The sequence below is a fragment of the Macaca fascicularis genome, chromosome 20 (assembly GCF_037993035.2).
Source record: "Macaca fascicularis isolate 582-1 chromosome 20, T2T-MFA8v1.1".
NCBI classification, from domain to species: Eukaryota; Metazoa; Chordata; class Mammalia; order Primates; family Cercopithecidae; genus Macaca; species Macaca fascicularis.
The window spans coordinates 45,950,813-45,977,328 of NC_088394.1; the positions used below are offsets into that span (position 1 = coordinate 45,950,813).

At 41.7% G+C, this 26,516-nt stretch overlaps 1 protein-coding gene across 2 annotated transcripts; it reads left to right on the forward strand.

Annotated features, from left to right (window-relative positions):
* Window positions 1-8,372: 8,372 nt before the first annotated feature.
* CNEP1R1 (CTD nuclear envelope phosphatase 1 regulatory subunit 1) lies at window positions 8,373-25,705 on the forward strand. 2 transcript variants are annotated; one of them, XM_065537590.1, is made up of 6 exons: window positions 8,373-8,488; window positions 9,544-9,615; window positions 12,513-12,586; window positions 16,154-16,263; window positions 16,697-16,751; window positions 25,153-25,705. In XM_065537590.1, the coding sequence occupies exons 1-6, from the start codon at window positions 8,464-8,466 to the stop codon at window positions 25,345-25,347; spliced, it is 531 nt and encodes a 176-aa protein (XP_065393662.1). In that variant the 5' UTR covers window positions 8,373-8,463; the 3' UTR covers window positions 25,348-25,705. The 2 variants fall into 2 exon arrangements, with proteins under 2 accessions (XP_065393662.1, XP_005591938.1); XM_005591881.5 differs by lacking the exon at window positions 25,153-25,705 and adding an exon at window positions 18,005-20,006.
* Window positions 25,706-26,516: the final 811 nt, after the last annotated feature.

A 26,516-nucleotide genomic window follows, 5' to 3' on the forward strand; every position in this document is an offset into this window, starting at 1 on the left:
TTTGTTGTGTGTTTGTTTCAGACAGTGTTGCTCTGTCACCCAGGCTGGAGTGCAGTGGTGCCATCTCAGCTTACTGCAACATCCACGTTTATTTATTATTTGTTTCTTTCAGACAGAGTCTTGCTCTGTTGCCCAGGCTAGAATGCAGTGGTGTGATCACATGTCACTGCAGCCTTCATCTCCTGGACTCAAGCTATCCTCCCACCTCAGCCTCCCAAGTAGCTGGGACTACAGGCCTGCACCACCAAGCCCTGCTATTTTTTTAATTTTTTTACAGAGATGGGATCTCCCTATGTTGCCCAGTCTGGTCTCAAACTCCTAGGCTCAAGAGGGCCTCTCACCTCAGCCTCCCAAAGTGTTAGGATTACAGGTGTGAGCCACCTCACCCAGATGACTTTATGTTTTTAAGAAACTGCCCAACTGCTTGCCAATGTGGCCACATCATTTTACATTCCCATAAGTCATAGATAAGGATTCCAATTTACATATATCCTCTACCACAACTGTTACTATGCTTTAATATTATCATGACTACTATTATAATCATCCTAATAGATGTGAGTAGTATTTCACTGTGTGGCGTGATAATTTACTTGCATTTCCTTGGTGGTTAATGATGAACATCTTTTTCTATGCTTCTTGGCCATTCGTATGCCTTTTTTGCACTAGTATTTATTCATATCCTTTGTCCATTTTTTATTTTATTTTACTTTATTTATTCATTTATTTCAGGCTCTCACTTTGTTGCCCAGGCTGGAGTGCAGTGGCACAATCATAGCTCGCTGCAGCCAAGACCTCCTGGGCACCACTGATCCTCCCACCTCAGCCTCCCGAGTAGCTGTGGTTACAAGCATGTGCCACTGCGCCTGGCTAATTTTTGTATTTTTAGTAGAGATAGGGTTTCACCATGTTGGCCAGGCTGGTCTTGAACTCCGACCTCAAGTGATCAGCCCACCTGGGGCTCCCAAAGTGCTAGGATTACAGGCATGAGCCACCACACCCAGCCCTTTGTCCATTTTTAAATTGGGTTACTTATATGTTTGGTTTTTTGTTGTTGTATTTTGTTTGTTCGTTTGTTTGTTTGTTTATTGAGATGGAGTCTCACTTTGTCACCCAGGCTAGAGGCAGTGGCACGATGTCGGCTCACTGCAACCTCTGCTTCCCAGGTTCGAGCGATTCTCCTGCCTCAGCCTTCTGAGTAGCTGGGACTACAGACGCGCGTCACCACACCTGGCTAATTTCTGTATTTTTAGTACAGATGGGTTTTCACTATGTTGGCCAGGCTGGTCTCGAACCCCTGACCTCAAGTGATCTGCCCGCCTCAGCCTCCCAAATGCTGGAATTACAGGCATGAGCCACCTGGTTACTTATATTTTTATTGTCAAGATATAAGAGGTTTTTTTCTTTTAAAAAATAAATTCTGGATACAAGTCCCTTACCAGATATATGATTCGCAAATATTTTCTTAAACTCTGTGTGCTATCTTTTCACTTTCTCAGTGTTATCCTTTGAAGCACAGAAGTTAGAGGTATATTTTAAAATTAAAATATAATTTACATGCCATAAAATTAACCCTTTTAGAGCTAAGCTATGAGGATGCAAAGGCATAAGAATGACACAATGGACTTTGGGGACTTCAGGGAAAGAGTAGAGGTGGTGAGGGATTAAAAGCTACATATTGCATACGGTGTACACTGCTCGGGTGATGGGTGCACCAAAATCTCAGAAATCACCACTGAAGAACTTATTTGTGTAACCAAACACCATCCGTTCCCCCAAAAACCTACTGAAATATATTTTTTTAAAGTAAAAAATTAACCCTTTTAAAGTATACAATTCAGGCTGGGCTGGGTGGCTCTTGCCTGTAATCCCAGCACGGTTGGGAGGCCAAGGTGGGTGGATCACCTGAGGTCAGGAGTTTGAGATCAGCCTGGCCAACATGGTGAAACCTTGTCTTTACTAAAAATACAAAAATTAGCTGGACGTGGTGGCGCATGCCTGTAATCCCAGCTACTTGGGAGGCTGAGGCAGGAAAATCACCTGAACCTGGGAGGCGGAGGTTGCAGTGAGCCAAGGTCGAACCAGTGCACTCCAGCCTGGGTGATAGAGTGAGACTTCATCTAAAAAAAAGAAAAAAGTATACAATTCAGTGTTTTAATTATATTTACAAAGTCGTGCAACCATCATCCCCATCTAATTCCACAATATTTTCATCACTGTCATAAAATATCCTGTATCTATTGTTAGTCACACCTGATTTTCTTTTTCTCTGGCAACCACAATTCTACTTTCTGCCTCTATGGATTTACCTATTCTGAATATTTCATGTGAATGGAAACATAGGGTTTATTCATTTTGTAACATTTCAGTACTTAATTCCTTTTCATTGTTGTGAAATAGAGTAATAGCCCATTGTGTATTTACCTCACATTTTGTTTATCCATTCATTATCTGATGGACATTTGAGCTGCTTCTACTCTTTGGCTATTATGAATAATGCTACTATGCACATTCGTGCATAAGGTTTTGCTTGAATGTATGTTTTCAATTCTCTTGGATATATACCTAAGAGAAGAATTGCTGGCTCATATAGTAACTGTATGTTTATCTCATGTTCCCCTTTTTGAGGAACTGCCAAACTATTCTCCGAAGTGACTGCACCATTTTAAATTCCTACTAGCAATATATGAGTGCATCCTTATCAAATTGTGTGGTTTTTGTCCTTTTTTCTACTGATATGACAATGTGAACTCATTTTCTGATGCTAAACTAACTTTGCATTCCTGGGATAAATCACACTTCATCATGGTGTATAATATTTTTGATATGCTGCTGAATTTGATTTGCTAATTTTTTTGAGAACTTTTTGTCTATGTTCATAAGAGATACTCATTTTTTTTTCTTTTCTTTTTTGAGACAGGGTCTCACACTGTCACCCAGGCTGCAGTGCAGTGGCGTGATCTCAGCTCACTGCAACCTCCGCCTCCTGGGTTCAAGTGATTCTTGTGTGTAAACCTCCCAAGTAGCTGGGACTGCAGGCACACCCCACGACACCTGGCTAATTTTTATATTTTTTGGTAGAGACAGGATTTTGCCATGTTGGCCAGGCTGGTCTCGAACTCCTGACCCCAAGTGATTGGCCCACCTTGGCCTCTCAAAGTGCAAGGATTACAGGTGTGAGCCACCACCCCCAGCTGAAATATTCATATATTTTTTAAAGGATGGTAGTGAATATCAACCTGCCATGGTATTTCTATTCCATTGAATACCTTTAAAAGAATGATGCAATGGGCCAGGTGCAGTGGCTCACACCTGTAATCCCAGCACTTTGGGACGCCAAAGCGGGCAGATGACCTGAGTTCAGAAGTTGGAGACCAGACTGGCCAACATGGCAAAACCCCATCTCTACTAAAAGTACAAAAATTAGCCGGGCGTGGTGGCATGTGCCTGTAGTCCCACTACTCAGGGAGGCTGAAGCAGGAGAATCGCTTGAATCAGCGAGGGAGAGGTTGTAGTGAGCCGAGATCAGGCCACTGCACTCCAGCCCGGGCAACAAAGTGAGACTCCATCTCAAAAAAAAAAAAGGAATGATGCAATAGCTTTCTTTCCAAATGTCAACATCTACAACTTACCAGCAATTACATATTTTCCAAGTATTTAAACCCATGATGAAGATTTGTGATGTCATTTTAAAAACGTGTGATGTGGTATACAATCTTGTCAAAATTATTTTACAAGGTACAGCAAGAGAAACTGTCTGATGATCACTGTCACTGTTATGGTCATTTTGGGGAGCCACCAGAGGGTTTTGAGCAGGACAGCCATGCTATCTTTTAGTGTTTTACAAAGCACTGTTGGGGATGGAGTAGAAGCTGGAAGCCAGTTAGAGGCCACTGTAGTAATCAAGCCTAAATGGTGCTGTGGGCCAGGTAGTAGTGAAGGTGGTGGGAAGCGATTCTTTGTTGTTGTTTTTGTTGTTTTTGAGACAAGGTCTTGCTGTCACCCAGGCTAGAGTGCAATGGTGTGATCATAGCTTACTGCAGCTTCAACCTTCCAGGCTCAAGTAAGCCTCCTACCTCAGCCTTCCCAGTAGCTGGGACCATGTCCAACTATTATTTTCTTCAGAGACACAGTCTCACTGTGTTGTCCAGGCTGAAATGTTTAATATATGTTGAGGGTAGAGCTAATAGGGTTTGCTGTGTGATCTGATGTACCACGTGGAAAGAGAGAACGAGAGAGAAAGAATGTATCTCCAGCTACAGGGTTCAGGGTTGATCAACTCATCTACTGATCTATAAACTCATCTCTAAAATGAATTTGATAGCACCCTTTGGCTCATAGAGCTGTTGTTGTGAGGTTTAAAGAAGATTTAATGCTCCTGAACTAATAAAAGGCAGAGTGGCAACCCCCTAGTAAAAGATAACCTACTTTAGCTATTTTATAGACTGTCTCTCTTAGCAACTGATCTTCATCTTATCACTGCTGTTTTAAGGGTCATTAGTGTTTTGTCTTCTTTTGTTTTTACAATAAACTCTGCCTTTATAGACAGTAGGAGTGAGTCTTACAGATCTTTGCACCCTCAGCTCATACCCTAGTGCCTGAACATGTCTTCCTTAAATATGTGTTACTATCTTCTCCTTGCCAAGTCTCATGTATATGAAGTTCTGAAATCCGTTCCTTTTCATCTCTCCAACTACCTCATGGTCCAAATTCCTTAACCTGACTATGAGACCGTATTTTCCTGTCTCCCTCCCCTATGTCCCCCAATCCCTCTATCCATAAATGTAGATGCCAATGACAGGCGAATAACATACGCCCTTTCAAAAGCATGTTCAACATTTATTTTAACACAGTTGAGAGTGAAGGATAGAGAAGCAACACCCCAGGAGGTAGCTCTTACTGTTCCCTCTGTTGTCCCAAGCTCTTGCTAGAAAATTGCACACCCCCTTCAGGCAAACAAAAGCCCTGCAGTTAACAGAACTGTCCCTTTTGAAGGCAAGTTAGCAAAGCTTCCACTCACCACAATGCTTTGCGATGCCCTATTCATCAGTCTGTCTTCACTCCTCACCTACCCAGGATCTAGCCCAGGAGAGCCTGTCATATAACAGATGTTCAATAGCCATTCTCTAAGCACTGCTGCGTGCCAAAGGGAAATGTGATGAATTAGACTTGGAGATGGAGAAATGGAACATTGAGCAAGAAGTCAAAAGGGGTAGTTTGACTTAGGGCTTAAATTCAGGCTATGACAATAATTGTGAGATTCGGGCAAACTGATTCTTACTTTCTCTGTTGTGAAATGGGCCTTGATGACTTTCGAACTTTCAAACTTCTTTTAACTGGTACGCTCAGGTATATGCTTTGTACTGTGATGAGAACACGGTGAGCATGCACACATACCCACACACAACAGAAACAACGGGCCATGAAACCACACATCCTAACTTCCAATTAAGTTTTTTTAGTGTTTTTTTGTTTTGTTTTTTGTTTTTTGTTTTTTGTTTTGCCAGGGTATCACTCTGTCACCCAAGCTGAAGGGCAGTGGTGTGATCTCGGCTCATTGCAACCTCTGCCTCCTGGACTCAAATGATTCACCCACCACAGCCTCACAAGTAGCTGGGACCACAGGCACACACCACCATGCCCAGCTAATGTTTTGTATATTTTGTAGAGATAGGGTCTTGCCGTGTTGCCCAGGCTGGTCTCAAGCGTGAGCCACAGTGCCTGGCCTTAATTCATAAAAAAAAAAAAAAAGTAGTCATCATGTACCCCATAAACAGCTACCATGTACCCACAAAAAAATTAAAAATAATAATAATAGTCATGACTCAGTACATAGATTTTACCAACCTCTCGTAGATTTCAACCCACAGTTTAAAAAAATATCACCTGAAAGGGTTAAGGGTGATAACGCATGGAAAGGGTTTGGTCCCAAAGAAGGCTCCTTAAATGGAAAACTGAAAAGTGCTATAGTAGAGGAACCTTCAAAATGAAGTGGTAGGGAGTGTCAATTAATTCTGCTGACAAAGGGAAGGAGGAAGGTTGAGGATGAATTAAATACACAAAATACCAATGGGGGAAAATTGTGGTGCTGCTTAGAACTTTCCTAGCCCTCATCTTTGCATGGCTGGATTCTTCTCATCCATCTTTTGGTTCTCAGCTCAAATGCCTCTGCCTCATGAAGCCCTCCCAGAGCATGAGCTCCTGCTAACCTTCCTTTTTCTCACTGTACCCTATTACTGTTACTCCCTCCATAGAACTGTCAACTAAAGAATCATGAGGTTCATAAATTTGGGGAGGAGAGCTTTATTTCTGTTTGTTTGTTTGTTTTTTGAGACAGGGTCTTGCTCTATTGCCCCGGCTGGAGTGCAGTGGTGCAATCATAACTCACTGCAGTGCTGAACTCCTAGGCGCAAGCAATCTTCCGCCCTCAGCCCCCTGAGTAGCTGGGACCACAGCCACATGCCACCACGCCCAACTAATTTTTAAATGTTGTGTTTTTTGTTTTTTGCAGAGACCACCCAGGCTGGCTGGAACTCATGGACTCAAGTGATCCTCCCACTTCAGCCTCCCAAATTGTTGGAATTACAGGCATGATCCACTGTGCCCGGCCTGAAGAGGTTTATTTCTGAAGGGTTGGAGCCTGCAGGCTGGCCATCCTGATAAGCTGGGAAGTATGGTCTCTGGCAGAGACCAAAAGCAGGCACTTTGAAGGAGAGAAGGGTGAAGCAGGAACTTATGCCAAATGGGTTGGCCAAGTATACATATTTAACAGGTTATAGGAGAAGCTATGAATATTCAGGAAAGAGGGGTGCACACATGCATAACAAACAAACATGCATGTTACGTGGGTCACATGTTCACTGTGGGGTAGAGACTTAATATTTAATTGCATTATGTCAAAAGGCAAAGTAGAGAACATAAAGGCACTCAGTGTGCAGCCTCTGCAAACCGGCTAGGGCCAGTCTTTGGTGAGTGGTCTCTTATCAGGAGAAAGTTACTGAAATCAGTCTCTTGTCTAATCAAAGCAGGAGTTATGGCTTGTGGAACAAAGGGATCAGTTAGTCAGTGACTGGTAGTTGGTAAGCTGCAATTGTTTTAATATTGCTTGTTTAGCTGCTAGAGGAAAAAAACGAACATTGTGGCAGTTAGAACATAGTTTATTCTTTAAGCGTCTGGGTGAGTGACTTAACCCTTGCCTGGCAGGACCTTAGGTCTTGTTTATAAGTTGGTATGTTACTGCCACAAAAAAATCTAGTCCATCAGTCTTAGGATTTTTTTTTTTTTTTTTTTTGAGACAGTGTCACTCTATCACCCAGGCTGGAGTGCAGTGGCTCACTGCAACCTCTGTCTCCTGGGTTCAAGTGACTCTCGTGCCTCAGCTTCCCAAATAACTGGGATTACAGGAATGCACAACCACGCCTGGATAATTTTTTTGTATTTTCAGTAGAGACAGGGTTTTGTCATGTTGCCTAGGCTGGTCTCAACTCCTGACCTCAAGTGATCCACTCGCCTCAGCCCCCCAAAGTGCTGGGATTACAGGCGTGAGCCCCCGCGCCCGGCCAGGATCTCCATTTTAACAAAAGTATTCTTATTTGAAATAAATTTCTTATTTGCATGTTTGTTGCCTGCTGTAACCCTTCCTCTTTGTGGGCAGGAATCCTGTCTATCTGGCTCATACCCGTATCAATACAGTGTCTAGCATGTTAGGCAATAAAATGGTTTTGAATGAAAGAATGCCACCAATAAATGAACAAGCAGGCCTTGTGATCAAATATAAATGTAGTCAAATCCTTACAGATCTCTTCTTAAGCTATAGGTATTTGGGCTTATACTTTGCCTCATTTATGAATTATGAAAGTTAGGTGACGTGAGAAGAAAGTAACCAAGAGAGAAGTGTTTACTTAAGGAGTTGGTTATCTAGGATACCATAATTAAGGAAGCTGGTTATTTAGGGTTCTAGTTAGTTCTGTACAGATTTCATTACTCCTTGAGATCCTTGAGGACAGAACCAGCTCTTTGATTTCTGTATCCCTCGCTAGCGACCAGAATAATGCCTGGAAGGTAGCGGGCGCTCAATCAACATTTGAGGAATGAAGGAACCAAGCGGCGAACGGGGAATAAATGAATGAACGATCTGGCTCCGGAGGGCTGCAGTTCCTCCCCGGGGCAGGAGGCGGCGCCAGCGTTACGCCAGCCTGGCCGCAGGCAGTTCTTGGTCCCTCCGGCTGACCGTCCAACGCTAAGCTCCGAGGCTGGTGCAAGAGATAGCCAATAGAAAGCCGTCTTAGTTGGCGGTCTACTAGAGGAACCCAATGAGCGTAGCGGGTATAGGCAAGGGGCGGTGCGACGGGGAGGGGCAGCGGGGAGCGGTTAGAGGTGGGAGTTGGCGCTGCGGGCCGGGCGGGGGCCGCGGAAGCTGCGATGCGGACGGGGCCGCGGCGGTGAGCTGAGCTGCCGCCAGACATGAACTCGCTGGAGCAGGCGGAAGGTAGGGTGGGCCGCCCGGGCCCGTCCCACGTCTCCTCTCAGAAGCTGGCGGCGCTCCGGAGGGGCCGGCGTCGTGAAGACCCCCGCCCGGGGAGGAGGCCGCAGAGGATGGAGCTCGGGGCCCGGAGCTTGGGGGCGCGGAGGCAGCCGTACCTGGCCGGACGCGGGGGGCGGCGCCTCAGCTCCCTCTGTCCCCACAAGCCTAGAGGGTTTTGAGCTCCTCGCCAGCTACTATTTTTATTTTCTATTCATTGGCAGACACTTGCACTCCGTGCATTGCAGCCTGCTAATTCATTTCATTTCATTCTCACAGCCCCGCGAGTTGTATCCCTGATTCCTACGGTGGTTTCCGGTAACTGCCAAGGTTAGGAAGTGCCGCTCGGTGTTTTAAAGTTTAAAGCACACCACTGCGGAAAGGATACCCCACCACTCGGAGCAGCTTAGACGCCCCTGTCTTCTAGAACTAGGCGCTGCCTGGGCGCCACGAAGATCACCTGTACCCCCTTCGGAGGGGGCAAGGGGAATGTCTTTCCACACCCACCCGCTATCAGTGTCAAGAAGTCTAGTAAGGCCAGACAGCGTAGCCATTAATTAAATATAAGAGCTGGAAACAGCAGGCGGGTAATTGTAGTCAGGTAGACCTCGAAGACTTTGATGTTAGGCACTACGTGGTTCTAATAGGAAGTTCTTGGTTCCCGGAGAGCTAAAACTGGATTTTAATTTTATTTGCAACCCTGAAATTGTTCGCTTTTGGCGCTGGCTGAGGCAGCTGCTTAGTTTCTCCCCATACCATTTTTATGAAGCTTCTAAAAGTGAATCAGTAAGTTTTCTTATATGAGAAATTGGAATTAAAGAACTCTAATGTTTTTGTCAAGTGCTTAAAAAGCTGTCACAGTAAATGAAATAAACAGTGCAGTGATACATGGAAGTTAGTGTGTAAGACCTGAAGCAGTTAAGAGTGTCTCACGTGTCGTCTTAATGTTAGGTAAATACTCTGTGACATTTCGTCAGAAGAGTAAGAGTGGCTAATTGGAAAATTGACATCTTTCTACCTAGATCTCAAGGCTTTTGAGAGGAGACTTACTGAATATATTCATTGTTTGCAACCTGCTACTGGTCGTTGGAGAAGTAAGTTCCTGAATGTTATTTTAAGGGAAAACTAACAGTTGATAATTTTATCCTTATGTAGGAATGATTTGCTTTTATGTAAAATGTTTGCGTAAATTTATTTAACATTGTGAACAATGCCTTATGAAGAAATTTTTAAGAAAAGGAAATTGTAACTGGCCTTCTCAAAAGAACAGTCTATGTCGTGTGGTTGTTTTTGTTTTTGCATTAAAAAACATATTTTTGGCCAGGCGCTGTAGCTCACGCCTATAATCCCAGCACTTTGGGAAGCCCAGGCAGGCGGATCACCTGAGGTCAGAAGTTCAAGACTAGCCTGGCCAACACGGTGAAACCTCGTCTCTACTGAAAATACAAAATAAGCCGGTCATGGTGGTGCCGCCTGTGATCGCAGCTACTCGGGAGGCTGAGGTGGGAGAATCGGTTGAACCCGGGAGGCAGAGATTGCAGTGGGCCGAGATTGCGCCATTGCACTCCAGCCTGGGCGACAAGAGCAAAACCCAGTCTCAATAAATAAATAATAAAAATATTTAAATTTTTAAATTAACTATTACAACTTTGATAAAGACATACCTAATAAAAATTTCACTAGCCCGTTTGGCAGTTTTATAATTTGCCTACAAACTATTGGAATAAAATTTTAGTAAGAAGAATCATATTGGCAGGGCGCAGTGAGTCACGTGCATAAAAATCCCAGTGCTTTGGGAGGCCGAGGCGGGAGGATTGCTTGAGCATGGGAGTTTGAGATCAGCCTGGGTAACATGGAGAGACCCCATCTCTACTCAAAAAAAAAAAAAAAAAAAATTTAGCCAGGCATGGTGGCACACCCCGAGGTCCTAGCAACTTGGGAGGATCACTTGATCCCCAGGAGGTTGAGGCTGTAGTAAGCTGTGTAGTGCGCTAAGTGAGCTATGTTCACTGCACTCCAGCTTAGGGAACAGAGGGAGACCCCGTGTTTTTAAAAAAAAAAAAAAAGTAAAGTCATGTTATTTAATGTATACTTGGAAAAGTTACAAAATTACCCTTAGTTGATTTTTAACAAAGCATAACTGCTGCTTTGAAGTCTGACCTAGAAAAGAAATTCACATTATTAGTATCTATTCATAAGTATCATGAGTGCTACAAAATATAATTTGAACAGTGATTACTTGCCCATGGAAATACATAGGAAGTGTGGACAAATATAGGAGCCATGAGATCATCAAACAAAATGCTTTGTTAGTATGTGTTTGGAATAGTTTTGGTTTGTTTTTTGGAATGAAGTCTCGTTCTGTTGCCCAGGCTAGAGTGCAGTGGCACCATCTCGGCTCACTGCAACCTCTGCCTCCCGGGTTCAAGTGATTCTCCTGCCTCATCCTCCCGAGTAGCTGAGATTACAGGTGCCCGCCACCACGTGCAGCTAATTTTTTTGTATATTTTTAGTGGAGATGAGGTTTCTCCATTTTGGCCAGGCTGGTCTCAAACTCCTCACCACAGGTGAGGCTTCCCAAAGTGCTAGGATTACAGGTGTGAGCCACCACACTGGGCCAAATAGTTTTAATTTCTTGGATGGTCATTATTTAAATTTAATTCCTATCAAGAAGGAAGTGTAGTAGCACACATTGAGGATTTACTTTATTTCAAAGCGTAAATCGGTTTGCTGGACCAAAAAAGTACTATTGAAGCTAAGGATCTGGCAAGATTTTTTGTGTAATTGTTATTAAATCTATTTGCAAAGTTTTATTAGTATGCTGTGAGAATTCTGGTTGGTCAGAATTTACAGGTAATGATTTTCCTAGGTTCTCTGGTTTACCTAGGAATTATCCCCAAAACCTATGTTTCACTGTTAATTGAATATCTTTTTAAAATGTATATGATACTGCCCTATCTTATAAAAGGTGATATAAATATACTTACTTTTTCTCTGACTCATGGTCTTAGCACTTACTTGGTTAATGAACCAGCCAAATAAAGCATGTGTATGAGGTCCTTTCTAGTGTATTGATTTTGCTTTTGCTTATTTTTTTTAAAACATACATGTGTAATATAGTGTGTGTATTTCTGCAAATACAGAATTGTAAGAAATTGAGTTAAGTCTATTCTGAGTTCAGAACATAGTTTTGATATTTTGATCCTGTTTTTCTATATTTGCTATATTTCTGTTGCTCTTGGAAACTGGATTTCCACATTTGAAAAATGTATGCGTTCTAACTGAAAGACAGGCAACGGTCATCATCTCCAGAATATTAACTGGGTCTTGATGCCCCTTTATTATTTTTTACTAATACCATTCTTAAGTTTTACTTACAATTTATTTAGAATTTCTAAAATCATGCTAGCTCAGTGGAGAGAAAGACCTTTTCTTAGTTTTACTGGCAGAATTTCTACCCTACCTTTAAGTCCCTTAAAGAAAATCCGATACTAACTGGTGTGCTCCATACTTCCTGCACTGACTTTAATGTAACCATGGCAGTCATCTGCAAAGCAAAATCCTTTAGTCAGTCTTCTCAGTACATTCAAAAAGGAGTCTTTGATGGTTTCTTTACAGTAGAAAATGAGTTTGTTGTTTTTTTAATTTGAGTTTACAAGATCTGTAAAATCTTCACTAAGCACAGTGAACATTACATAGCATAGACTCTTCTACTGAAGTGTCACCATCGAATTGCTTTTTATTTCATTGATCTTCATAAGTTCTGACCAAATCATAAGAGAAACAGTATCCTTAATTACTAAGGTTCACAATGTTTAAGAGAATTCCTGGAAGCCATATGGCAAGCCTCCTAATTCCTGAGTCTAGTTAGTGCATTTTCCATTTAATAAAGTGCTATATTCTTTGGTTGTCATTTAGTAGGAACTTCTGGTGATAGTATCACATATTAAGTATGTATTTGCTTACTAATTTCGTGTTTATCTTTCATCAGTGCTTCTTATAGTGGTATCTGTCTGTACAGCTACTGGTGCCTGGAACTGGTTAATAGACCCTGAGACACAAAAGGTAGAAGTTTTGTTTTAAAATCATTAGCATAATTAAATGAGATAATGGATATTGTAGTGCTTTGTTAATGATAAAGTATTCAAACACTACTACTAGTGATATTGTCGTATTAAAAATATGCCTTTTATTAATTTGCTCAAGGAAGATTTTGGCTGGCTGTTGTGAATTAAGTGTCTTTACAGGGAAAAGGTCTAAGAGATGCTATTATTTCTTAGACATTTAGTTGTTATTTGTCATTCACTTCTGAATTTATCATTTGTACATTTTTTATATATCTCTCATTTTTACTTCAGTGTGAGTATTCTCTTCATTCTGCTTTGTTCATTGAGTGTCATCAGTGCCAGCTTTTAAAAGTTCTAAAATAGGCCAGGCATGGTGGCTCACACCTGGAATCCCAACACTTTGGGATGCCAAGGCAGGAGTTCAAGACCAGCCTGGGCAATGTAATCTAGCAAGACCCCATCTCTACAAAAAATTTAAAAATCAGCCAGGTGTAGTGGCGCATGCTGTACCCAGCTACTTTGGAGGCTGAAGTAGGAGGATCACTTGAGCTCAGGAGATCGAGACTGCAGTGAGCTATGATTGTGCCACTACACTCCAGCCTGTGTGCCAGAGCGATACCCTGTCTCAGAAAAAAAGAGGGAGAGAAAAAAATTATTAAAAAAATTATCTTCAATGAGTTACCTCACTGGAGATGACTTTATGGGAAACATATGATAAAATAGCAAAATACAAGTATAATAAAAAGTCAGGACTAGATAAAAACAAGTTGGACCATGAGGTCAAAACCAGAAAGGAAACCAGCTCACTGATGTATAGGCCATGTAGCCCAACACAGTTGCCAAAATTGGATTATAAATTAGTCTCTGAGTTACCTAATCAGTGAAGTCACAGTTAATTCTGTGATTTTCATTGTCTGTAAGATAACACATATATCAGTTCCTTGGGCTAGCAAAGCTTTTCTTTCCCAACATTTCTCTCTGAAAAAAAATTTCTTGCCTGAAGTTTAATATAGGAAACACTGAGGAATCTCCCATTGGGCACTGTGCAAAAATATCCCTATACCAAATGCAATAACTGATTTCATAATGTTATTCCTTGAAGCATCCTTTGATGAAAGCTGATAGCATGTTTCTCACATTTCCACCTCTTTCTACTAACTTGTGCCTTAATTTCAAACTCAGGGCTTTTTTTTATTAGGGAAGTAGTTAGTCTCCAATTTTTCAGTGAAGTTTCTTTCCCCCAGTGCAGTTTTATTTAGGGAGTAATGATGTAATTTTCACAAATCTTAAAAATCCCCTCCCCACTTTAAGCTGCAATTAACCAAGTAGTACTTTCAGTAGCTCTGTTTGTATTTGTTTTACAGAAGAAAAACCTAAGAGAAGGCTTTTGTCATCAGTCTTTATGGCAATTCAGACAGCCAGAGAGGTTTATTTCCCACATAGTCTCCCTAACTTTATCTGCTGAGGTGGAGATATAGAAAAGGATAGGTGGCAAGGGGAAATTGGTGATGGAATTTTATGTTAATAGAGGATTTTTATGGCAGACAGGAAACTCTCTTGTGTGTTCATTTATAAAAATCTGATCTTAAGGCTGCATTTGGTAGTCATCTTTAGGGGAAGAGTGGAAGGAGGCTGGCAAGAAGATTGAAAAAGATCCATCTTGGGAAATGAGTCTGACTTCTAATTGGGAAAAATATAAGCTGATTTCAGCTAGTTGAGATCTTAATAAAACACAAAATTAAATGTAATTTGAAATAGGCCCAAAACTATGTAGTTAATATAATTTTCTAAATTAGGTGAGAATATAACTATTCGCCTAAGGGTTGGCTCTTTATATTTCAGTATTTAATAACCCCAAACCTGACAGGAGTTTTAACCAGCAATTGTATTTGTAGCAAGAGTTGCAAACTCAGGAGCCAGTGGCTAGCTGGAAGAACCTAGGGAGAGAAAGAATATGGCAGACAGGAAGTACCTGACTGCCTGGCCTGGAGAGAACCACTGTTTCGATGCACTGGAATGTTGCCACGGAGGGAGGAAGGCTGAAACTGATGGCCTAATTAAAATGAAGACATAAAGCATTGTATATGCTAACCTGGTGCAGGCTACACACAACAGAGCTGGCTTGTGAAAAACTGTCCTCGGAGGTTTGAAGAAGACATTCTTCTGGAATATTAACTTTTCCTTGGGTCATCATCTTTCTGGCAGCTTCTTTCCTGGTATTTTCAGACTCTCATTTCTTCATCTGACAAACTTCTGTAACCAGTACCATGCTGGGCCATCTGATACCTGGCGCTTCTGTCTTAAAACGCGTACCTGCGCATCTCCTGCTGTGAGAGTCAAGTGGGGTGTGTGGAACTTGATTCTCTTGCTCCCATCTAGTTACTAATTCACTTGATTTCTTTCTACAGAGGCTCTAAATGCTTGTCTTCTCTGTGTCTCCAGTCGACATTTCCATTTCGGTGCCTACTCTTGTTCCAGTCATGGATCTTGGACCCTTGGCCCTCTACATATTCTTAGACTTGTGGATTGTCCTGTTTTCTGCTGTCATTCGATATATCCAGATCTGAAATCAGCCCTTTCTCTCTTTCATTTTAGTTCTTTATGGATAGCTACTAATCGTTTTTCCCTTCTTGAATGTCCTGTGGTCATTTAGATCTCAGTAGCTTCAAAACCAAATTTGTTTTTTTGCCTCTGCAGGGAGGAAGGGGTGATGCTGGAATTGAGTGTTACGAGGTTATGTAAGAGTTAGCCAGGTGGAGGGAGGGAAGTGAACAAGGCAGCGTATGTGTGGAAATATGGCAGGAGATGAAAATTAGACTGGGACCAGGTTATGAATGGCAGTTTGCTCAACTCTTCTAAGGAAGCTTTATAACAGCGAAAGTAGGCCGGGCTTGGTGGTTCATGCCTGTAATCCCAGCACTTTGGGAGGCTGAAGTGGGCGGATCACCTGAGGTCAAGAGTTCAAGACCAGCCTGGCCAATATGGTGAAACCCTATCTCTACTAAAAATACAAAAATTAGCCAGGCGTGGTGGTGGGTGCCTGTAATCCCAGCTACTTGGGAGGCTGAGGCAGGAGAATTGCTTGAATCCTGGAGGTGGAGGTTGAGGTAGAGGTTGCAGTAACCTGAGAACGTGTTATTGCACTCCAGCCTGGGTGACAAGAGTGAAACTCTGTCTCTAAAAAAAAAAAAAACAGGGAAGGTAACTAAATCATGTTTGATTTGTGTTTTCATTGAGACCAGAGGCCTCATCTTCACTCGTTCAATGCAGAGTTCAGTAAATATTTTTGATAGGGTTGTTTTTTGATTATAGGAATGAATTTGTAATAGTTCAAGTATTTGAAATGGATGGGGGGAATACTGCTATATTTATCTTTATAGAAGATAGAAAGCCTATACATTTTTATTTTTACAACACAGCAATACAGAGAACTAAGATTATTAGAAGTCTTCAAATCCTCATAGTTTAGATGATAACAAAAATTATATATATTTACGTACAAATGGGGAGGTAGGAATCAGCCATCCCAAGATTTTTAACATTTTTATATTTTCAACTCTTACAGGTGTCCTTCTTCACATCATTATGGAATCACCCATTTTTCACCATTAGCTGTATCACTCTAATAGGCTTGTTCTTTGCTGGAATACACAAGAGAGTAGTTGCACCATCAATGTATCCTTTACCAAGGATTAAGTTTCATTCTCTGAAGTGCTTTCTTGATGTAGGTAATGATTAAAAGCTTACTCTTGCTGGGCGCGGTGGCTCATGCCTGTAATCCCAGCGCTTTGGGAGGCCTAGGTGGGCGGATTTCCTGAGCTCAGGAGTTCGAGACCAGCCTGGGCAACATGGTGAAGCCACATCTCTACTAAAATACAAATAATTAGCCAGGCATGGTGGTCTGTGCCTGTAGTCCCAGTTACTTGGGAGGCTGAGGTGGGAGAATCGCTTGAACCCGGGAGGCAGAGGTTGCAGTGAGCTGAAATCATGCCACTGCATTCCAGCCTGGGCTACAGAGGAAGACTCTGTAAAAAAAACAACAACAAAAACATAATGCTTACTCTTGAAATGAGAAATGAGAAATTTTCCTTTGACCACATGTATTCAGTATAGCTGCTCGATGTCGGACGGTATTAGCAGAATACAATATGTCTTGTGATGATGTAAGTATTTTTTTGGTTAGAAAATTATAAACCTGCATGAAAACACTGAAATTTTTGGCTTTAGAAAGGTAGATGTTTTATTAGCAATAAATTTTCTCTGTGGAATGAATAATGAGAATATACTTAGAGCATTGATTTTAAGAATCTTTTACATTGAACATCTTTGACATTGAGATCTATCTTACAATCAGTGAGATCTGACAAATTGGGAGAGTTGACAATATTTCTTAATGGCATAAAATCATGATGCATCTTATAACTGATGCATCTTAGAGTCAGTGAAGTACAGTGGTTGTTTGTTATTGACCAAAAATGGCTCAGCAGATACTGGTTTTGTAAACTACTGTTATTTATCAAGTGATATGCTATATATGTTATTTGTAAATAGAGTCATAGATTAATTTGTGGACTATGGACATATGAACCTATTGTGTTTTTAAAAGTAGATGATGGGAGACTGGGCATGGTGGCTCATGCCTCTAATCCCAGCATTTTGGGAAGCTGAGGCAGAAGGATCTCTTGAGTCCAGGAGTTTGAGACCAGCCTGGGCAACATTAGCAAGACCCCATCTCTACAAAAAATGTAAAAATTAGCCAGGCGGGTGGCGCACACCTGTATTTCCCAGCTGCTTGGGAGGCTGAGGCAGGAGAATTGCTTGAGCCCAGGAGTTTGAGGCTGCAGTGAGCTGTGATCATACCACTGCAGTCTAGCCTGGACGACAGTGAGACCCTGTCTTTAAGTAAATTAAAAACTATCATGTACCAGTGTATAATAAGGGTGTTGCACAATTTTGGTAGGTAGCTTCTATTTTGATTTGCTTATTTTATTTATAAAAGTGTCTTAGCCTTCAATTTAAAAAGTCATTAAACAAGTAATACGTATTCATTACAGAAATTAGAATAAAGAGGCCAGGCATGGTGGTTCATGCTTGTAATCCCAGCACTTTGGGAGGCCAAGGCGGGAGGATTGCTTGAGTCCAGGAGTTTGAGATGAACCTGGGCAACATAGCAAGACTCCGTCTCTACAAAAAATGAAAAGAGGAGAAAAAAAGATGTATGTAGTATTTTAAAATAAAGAGCTCAGAAGGAAACTCCACACAAAGGAAGCATTGAAAGCATAACTATTAATTGTTTAGTCTTGACTATAGAGAAGCGTTCTTATTCCTTGCACATACCATTTAAGGTTTATAAATAAGTAATGTTATTTTTACTAGAACTGTGTATTGAAAAAATTTTATCTTTTCATTTTTGCAGACAGGAAAACTAATTTTGAAACCTAGGCCTCATGTTCAATGACAATCTTCACTCATTGTTATGGGACTTAAAATAGCCTTTCTTCAAATAAGTGATACAGCAAAAAGCCATAAAGGATTCCTTTTGCGGTTGGATATGTAAAGGTCATAGCAGCAACTGACAAGAAGTGTGCAATATTTACCTGGATTATCTTGATGATGGTGACTCATTATCAGTGCTTTGGTACTTTTGATTACCTGTGTTTCAGTATTAGTGTCACTTTAGTACTTCAGATCCTGCAAAGATTTTTGCAGATGAAGTATGTATGTATGTTACTAAGTTAAACTTAGAAACAGAACCTCATTCAGTTTTTATAATGTATTTTTTGCAAACTACTGTAAATAGCAGATCAATGCCAATGTTAAACAAAGAGGAAAACGTTGTGTGGACTTTGTTCTCCTGCACCGGTATTTCAGGAACATCTGCTTGCCATCCCCACAGCTCTTTAAAATTGGCTATTATGTGTGCCTTTCATTCTTACACTTCTAATCATACTGCAGGAAAAACATTGGATTCAGCTTAGACTGAGGAAAACTCTCCATTATGTTGTAAGAAATTATAGATGTTTTGAGAAACACTTTTTGTTAAGCCAGATATTGAACTCCAACTATTGTGGTTTTATTTTTAGTTTACTGTTTTCTTTTTTTTTTTTTTTTTTTTTTGGTTTTTTTTTTTTTTGAGACGGAGTCTGGCTCTGTCGCCCAGGCTAGAGTGCAGTGGCCGGATCTCAGCTCACTGCAAGCTCCGCCTCCCGGGTTCACGCCATTCTCCTGCCTCAGCCTCCCGAGTAGCTGGGACTACAGGCGCCCACCACCGCGCCTGGCTAGTTTTTTGTATTTTTTAGTAGAGACGGGGTTTCACCGTGTTAGCCAGGATGGTATCGATCTCCTGACCTTGTGATCCGCCCGTCTCGGCCTCCCAAAGTGCTGGGATTACAGGCTTGAGCCACCGCGCCTGGCCTGTTTTCATTTAAATGCTAAATATCCTTTATATTGCTTTAATAATTTTTTTTTTTTTTTTTTTTTTTTTTTTTTTAATGGAGTCTCGCTCTGTCGCCAGGCTAGAGTGCAGTGGCACTATCTTGGCTCTCTGCAACCTCTGCCTCCTGGATTCAAGCGATTCTCCTGCTTCAGCCTCCCGAGTAGCTGGGACTACAGGCACATGCCACCATGCCCGGCTAATTTTTTTTTGTATTTTTAGTAGAGACAGGGTTTCACCATGTTGGCCAGGATGGTCTCGATCTCCTGACCTCGTGATCCTCCTGCCTCGGCCTCCCAAAATGCTGGGATTACAGGCATGAGCCACCGTGCCTGGCCTCTTTAATAATTTTTAAAATACCCTAAAGGCTTGTGAATATACGAGTCTACTGATAAATTATGTATTGTCTGGGAATTTGATAGTCACTGTTTTAGATAACTGGATTTTACGCTGTGGTAGACAAGCTGTGACACTAGTGTTGCACAGGTATAATTGATCATCCTACACCTTCACCAGAATAACTTGGGAGCGGTGCCACAAACTAGAGTCTACAATTCTCACTGTTTAGAGAGTGTTAATGACATACTGTGTATGCATAATAGCCACATGTACTATAATAGCCCTTAAAATTAAACTATTGGGATTGCTGTAAATATTTTAAAGTACTGGAGGTGCCTTTTACCTGTTTATTAGATTTTGAAAAGGTTTAAATTATTTCATGAGCAATCTTTTAAATTTCATTTAACATAAAGCTGAAAATTCAATAACAGGATAAAAAACTTTTTAACAAGGCTGCCATTTAACTTAAATGTGTTCATCTTAGCTTTCACATGTATAAAATTTTATTCTTTGAACTGCAGCAATAAAACCCTCTGCTCCTAAGAAGTCTTAAGAGGGTATTCTATATATTCTGCTTTGTTTTATTTTCTGTAAATTTTGTAGGTAAATATGTGCATAAAAAATAAATACTTTATATATAACTCGTGATTGGACTTTTTATTTCGTTTATTGTAAGTTTGTAACTCTGAAAAAAATGTTAAAACATATTGTCTGTATCAGATATAAGCTAGTCCCAGATGAGACATTTTACTTTAGCTCTGTGTCCAAGACAGCAAATTTTAAGTAGCACGTGTAGCTACCCAGTTTATTAAGTTATGATTACTTTTGATATGTCTTATTTATCATAGTGTAATAACACTTGGCTGTTAATAGGAAATACAGGTTTTGTCATATTGCTCTTTACAAACTTGGATTGCCAGTTTCCTCCAAGAGCATAAAGCCGAAGAAGTATGTTATAGGCCCTTCATCTTTTTTGGAGTCATGAATTCCTTTGAGGGTTTAATAAAAGACTTGACTCCTCCTCTAGGAAAACCCACCTGTGTCTTTGCATGCACTTGGAGGGAACTTCAGATGCCACATTACTTGGATTCCACAGGCTTCAAAAGAAAACAATCTGTTATAGTCCAGAGACTTTTCATACCTTAACTTCTAGCAGAACAACTCATTTTCCTAAAGAGTCTTCTTCATTTGGAATGGTCCAAGGATCCTTGTGACGTTAGTGTCTAACCACCACCTCTACCTTCTCATCCCTTCTCGCACGTTGTTAGGAGGTCACTGATAGAATCCAATCATCTAATTTTACAGGTGGGGTAGACAGTCTCAGATTTGCGAAGTCTCGGCCGGGCGCGGTGGCTCAAGCCTGTAATCCCAGCACTTTGGGAGGCCGAGGCGGGCGGATCACAAGGTCAGGAGATCGAGACCACAGTGAAACCCCGTCTCTACTAAAAATACAAAAAATTAGCCGGGCGCGGTGGCGGGCGCCTGTAGTCCTAGCTACTCAGGAGGCTGAGGCAGGAGAATGGCGTGAACCCAGGAGGCGGAGCTTGCAGTGAGCCGAGATCGCGCCACTGCACTCCAGCCTGGGCAACAGCGTGAGACTCCGTCTCAAAAAAAAAAAAAAAAATTTGCGAAGTCTCTATACGAAATCCCCACAACTTAACTAAAGACAGAGCCAGCACCAAAATCCAAATCTCTGACTCAGATTGAATGGATCTTTACATATGTGTGTGAAGTGAATTTATTCAAGAGCCATTATAATATTACTGTTAAGAATGTAGACTGTTAAGCCAAACTGCCTGGATTTGAATCTCAGATCTGCTACTTGGTAGTTTTGTAACTCTAGCTAAATTATGCAACCTTAGTTTCCTCGTTTATTAAATGGGCATAATGCCAGTTTCTTTGGTACATTGAGATAATATATAGGATACAGGCATAATGCTAATCTTCCAGGCTTATTTCAAGTCTTAAAGTGTTAATTCATGTAAAGCACTTAAATAGTGCCTAGCTACAGAGTCAATCCTCAGTAAGTGTGTTAACCCAAATCTTTAAGGGGAAAAAAAACCCCTGACTGTTACAACTTTGCCCAAAGTCAACATCTTAGTTGAGATAACCATGAGGAAATTTCACCTAATCTTTTGAACCAAGCAAACTCCTGAAAACGACTAAAGGCAAAGAGAGGATATTTGGCCTTACTCAGAAAATGGTGTTCGGTGTTTTCCTCTTCCTGAGGAACCTCTCTGAAAACATTCAAGCTCATGACTATCTGCTAGTGCTGCTTTTTGAGACGCTCTTTTTTCATTTAGAACTAGCCATCTTGACTGGCATTTTATAAAGATTTAACAATCCTTCTGACAAATGCCCTGCCCTCAGCAACTGAGGTGTCTCTCGCTCCCTGTCCTGTTGAAACCATAGAAATTTGAGTCTTACTCTTCAGACTCTAAACTTTATGCTTTTACAAAGGGTAAGTATAATTTCTTTTTTTCCCACCAAAGATAGGAAGTGCGTCTTGTCTGCTTCATCATGGAACACGTTAAAATCTGATGTTTTTAGTGTACCACTGAAACCTGCCATGCCAGTCTGACTGTATGAGAGACAGAGAAAAATAAAAGGATATTTGTTACCCTATTTTAAAGTGTGTCATCACTTTATAGACTCCCTTTTACATGGCAAGTGTTTTGCTGGGTTATTAATGTGTGAGAAAATTAGCTGGGCATAGCACACACCCACAGTCTCAGCTACTCAGTAGGCTAAGGTGGGAGGATTGCCTGAGCCTAGGAGTTCAAGGCTGCAGTGAGCTATGACTTGTGTGACTAGGACTCCAGCCAGGGTGACAGAACAAGACTGTCTCAAAAAAAAAAAAAAAAAAAAAAGGAAAATGAATTTCTGCCCTGTCAGAACCTCAGAACTTGTTATCTGGTGGGGAGTACAGACCAGTGGTCAAGTGGTCAAGCAGTTACCATGCGGTTTAAGTGCTACGAAAAGTAAAAACGCAGGATGCTACAGGAGTCCAGGGGAAGAGGACCCAGCCAGACCAGCCTTTCCAAAGTAGGTGATTAGCAAACATCTGGTGTGTGTTGCCAGTAGGGGGAGAAGTTTTGCCGGGGAGGGGGCTGTGACGAGAGAAAACGGGAAGGAAGTAGGAACCAGAACATGGTATTTCATGAGGGCAATGGGAAGCCATCAAAGTGTTTTCAGTTAAGGAAGTGACAACTGGATTTGCATTTGTGATGACTGATAGGGTAGGACCTGGGAGGCCAGCTGGGATTGGCTGCTATAGCTCAGATGAGATATGTGGGCCCCAGAACTAGAGTTCAGGGAGTGGAATCGGAAATAAAACCTTAAAAAAAAAAAAAAATCTGTGCCTGGGCTTACCCAAAAACCTCTTAGAAGGCAAATGATAGGTCAGCTTTGGCAAGTGGGGAATTTTTTTAATATTAAAAAAACAGGCTGGGCGTGGTGGCTCATGCCTGTAATCCCGGCACTTTGGGAGGCTGAGGCAGGTGGATCACCTGAGGTCAGGAGTTTGAGACCAGCCTGACCAACATGGCGAAACCCTGTCTCTACTAAAATAAAAAAATTAGCCTGGCATGGTGGCTAATGCCTATAATCCCAGCTACTCGGGAGGCTGAGGCAAGAGAATCTCTTGAACTTGGGAGGAAGAGGTTGCAGTGAGCCGAGATCACGCCATTGGACTCTAGCCTGGGCAACAAGAGTAAAACTGTCTCAAAGAAAAGGAAAAAAAAAATCTTTTTTAATGTCAAATGAATAGGACTTAGCAGAGGGCAGGAGAAGCAATTAAGCATAAAGCCTACCACCAGCACCACTTTTTCCATCATATGGATTTAGCCTGTTACAGAAATAAAAGTTCCATGATCACCAATATTTGGGAACTACTACATCTTCCTTCTGGAGATTGCTCATGCTGTAAAGCATATTAAAAGCTCCATGTTGGCTGGACATGATGGCTCACGCCTGTAATCCCGCTGCTTGGGAAGCCAAGGCAGGCAGATCGTTTGAACTCCAGAGACCGAGGCTGCAGTGAGCTATGATTGCACCACTGTATTCCCGCCTGAGCGACAGCGTGACACTCTGCCCCAAATGAATGAATGAATGAATGAATGAATGAATGTCCCGAGTGGCCCTGCAGTAGATAAACCTGTTAAACTGCCTGCTTTTCTGCCATTTCACCAAAGACTTGTTCACATTCTTTGGGGGATGGAGGGTGTTTGTTGTGGTTTCTGTCTGTACAGTTCCTCTTCTTTAATTGGAGAAGAGGCATGCAAATGTATTGAACATCCCACAGAGAGAATCACAGAGTGGTTGCCCTGCCCAGCTCCCTCTGAGCACCCGTGCTAGATTTGGGGAATGCTGGCTATGTCAGTTCATCCTCTCTCAGGACAACCCAGAAAACTCTGGACTCCTGCATTTGGGACCCAGGCATGGGTGGAGGTGGTAAAGCTGTGTTTCCATGGCAGAGTACTCATTGGCGCTCAGTGTAGGTGGCATCAGTTTCCTCATCCGACCAGTTCCGTAAGATGGGTTTGGGCATTTTTTTCTTCTGGAACTTTAGCCTTGAGCCAGTCTCTCTAGACCACTCCAAAACCCTGAAATACCCAATATCCTTTAAATAATTGGTTTTCAGTTTACTCAAAGTCAGTTTCTCTTGCTTGCCTGACTGCTAGAGTAGTACACAGCAGTTGTGTTCCAGGAGCATGCTGTGGAGAGTTGAACTAATGGATGAGAGTGCTTCCATCAAGCCTCAAGCCATCTGGCAGGTGAGAGAGCTCAGGGCCATGTGCAGTGGAAGGATCCAGACTTGGCAGATCAACGTGGATTACAGTCCCATTTCCTCCATTAGCCAGTGTGGCAAGTGACTTATTCTCTCTGAACCTTAATTTCATTTAGGCCTATTAGATAGCTATCTTGCAGAATAGCTAGAAGGATGAAATGAAATAATGTATGTAAAAGATAACTTTCCAGCTTTTTTTTTTTTTTACCACAAACTAATTTTTGAGTCGCTATTCTGAGTCCTTGTTATAGGTGTACCTTGAGTACCCAAGAGTGCTGGCATCTATGGAAGATGCTCAATTGTTGTTGAACAAATGGATGAATCTTGACTTTGGTATTGAAATTGAGTTTGTACATAAATACATAAATACACTAAAATATAAATTTTATTTCTTTTTGCAGTTGGGGTCTTGCTCTGTCACCCAGGCTGGCATGCAGTGACACAATCATGGCTTACTGCAGCCTCCAACTCCTGGGTTCAAGCAATCCTCACACCTCAGCCTCCCAAAGTGCTGAGATTACAGGCTCTTACCATTCCTAGCTAACTTTTTGATTTTTTGTAGCAACATAGTCTCACTGTGTTGCCTAGGCTGGTCTCGAACTCCGGAGCTCAAGTCATTGTCCCGCTTCAGTCTCAGATTTGTAATTTAAATAACAGTAGGGAAACTAAAATTACTAAGTCTACTGTAAGTTCATTAAGTAAATTTAAAAAGAAATATATCCTTGCTAGAAGATGAGTTTTAAATTCTGTCTCCTACAATTATCAGATTTTTTTTTTCCTGATCTACCCTGAAAACCATTTAAAAACAAATTATTCTGAAACGTTTTAAACACATGTAAACATAGACAGAGTGATATAATGAACCCCCATCACCCAACTTGAGCAATTATCAACACATAGCCAATCTTGTTTCTTATACAGGTTAAGAATCCTTTATCCAAAATGCTTAGGACAAGAAGTGTTTCAGATTTCAGATTTTGAAATATCTGCTTTATGTTTACAGGTGGAGCATTCCAACTCCAAAACTCTCTCATCTGAATGCTGCAAAACAAGCATTTCCTTTAAGTGTCGGGTTAGCACTCAAAACATTTGGGGCTGGGCATGGTGGCTCATGCCTGTAATCCCAGCACTTTGGGAGGCTGAGGCAAGTGGATGGCCTGAGGTCAGGAGTTCAAGACCAGCCTGGTCAACATGGTGAAACCCCATCTCTACTAAAAATACAAAAATTAGCGGGGCATGGTGGAAGGTGCCTGTAATCCCAGCTACTTGGGAGGCTGAGGAAGGAGAATCGCTTGAACCTGGGAGGCGAAGCTTGCAGTGAGCTGAGATGCGCCACTGCACTCCAGCCCGGGCGACAGAGTGAGGCTCTGTCTCAAAAAAAAAAAAAAGTTTTGCATTTTGGAGCTTTTCAGATTTTTGATTTTCAGTTTTGAGATGCTCAGCCTACCCTATTTCAACTTGCTCCCTCACCCCCACAAAGGATTATTTTGAAGTAAATCACAGACATCACTTGATATAGAAATATTCCAGTAACTATCTCCAAAACTTAAGAAAAATTTTACATATAACCACAATACTGTATCATACCTGAAACGCTAATGACTTTGTAGCAATTTTATACCAAATATTCTGCTTAAACTCCTCCAGCTGTCTCATAAACGTATCCTTTAGAGTTGGGTTATTTGAATTGAGATCCAGAAAAGGATACTTGAATAGTAGCAGTTTCACAACCTAGGACCTAGGTTTCTGAAATCCCTGTTTCTGAATTCTATCTGATTACATATGTGACCTCAATTTATGCATATGGAATACATTTTCAAATAAATGACATACGGTTAATGGATGGATGGGTACAGAAATTTTTTTTAAAAAGGAGAGAGATAACAAAATGACGTACAGTGACTTCCGCTGAGAGCTTCCACAATAAACCAGCAGCATTATCACGGTGAACATCACTACCATCTCTTCACGTGCTAACAGCCACACGGGAAATGGGACTCCAGCACGCAAGCCACAACGCATCCTTAGAGAGAGAGCACCCAGGCCGGGCGCGGTGGCTCACGCCTGTAATCCCAGCACTATGGGAGGCCGAGTTGGCGGATCATGAGGTCAGGAGATCGAGACCATCCTGGCTAACACGGTGAAACCCCGTCTCTACTAAGAAAATACAAAAAACTAGCCGGGCGAGGTGGCGGGCGCCTGTAGTCCCAGCTACTCGGGAGGCTGAGGCAGGAGAATGGCGGGAACCTGGGAGGCGGAGCTTGCAGTGAGCTGAGATCCGGCCACTGCACTCCAGCTTGGGCGACAGAGCGAGACTCCGTCTCAAAAAAAAAAGAGAGAGAGCACCCAATCCCGATGACAGCACGG

What these genes read in the sequence shown, in the direction of transcription:
- CNEP1R1 (XM_065537590.1), top strand. Translation starts at nt 8,464, where the DNA reads ATGAACTCGCTGGAGCAGGCGGAAG. An exon ending in CTCGCTGGAGCAGGCGGAAG is followed by an intron (nt 8,489 to 9,543) that starts GTAGGGTGGGCC and finishes CTTTCTACCTAG; the next exon opens with ATCTCAAGGCTTTTGAGAGG. An exon ending in TAGACCCTGAGACACAAAAG is followed by an intron (nt 12,587 to 16,153) that starts GTAGAAGTTTTG and finishes CAACTCTTACAG; the next exon opens with GTGTCCTTCTTCACATCATT.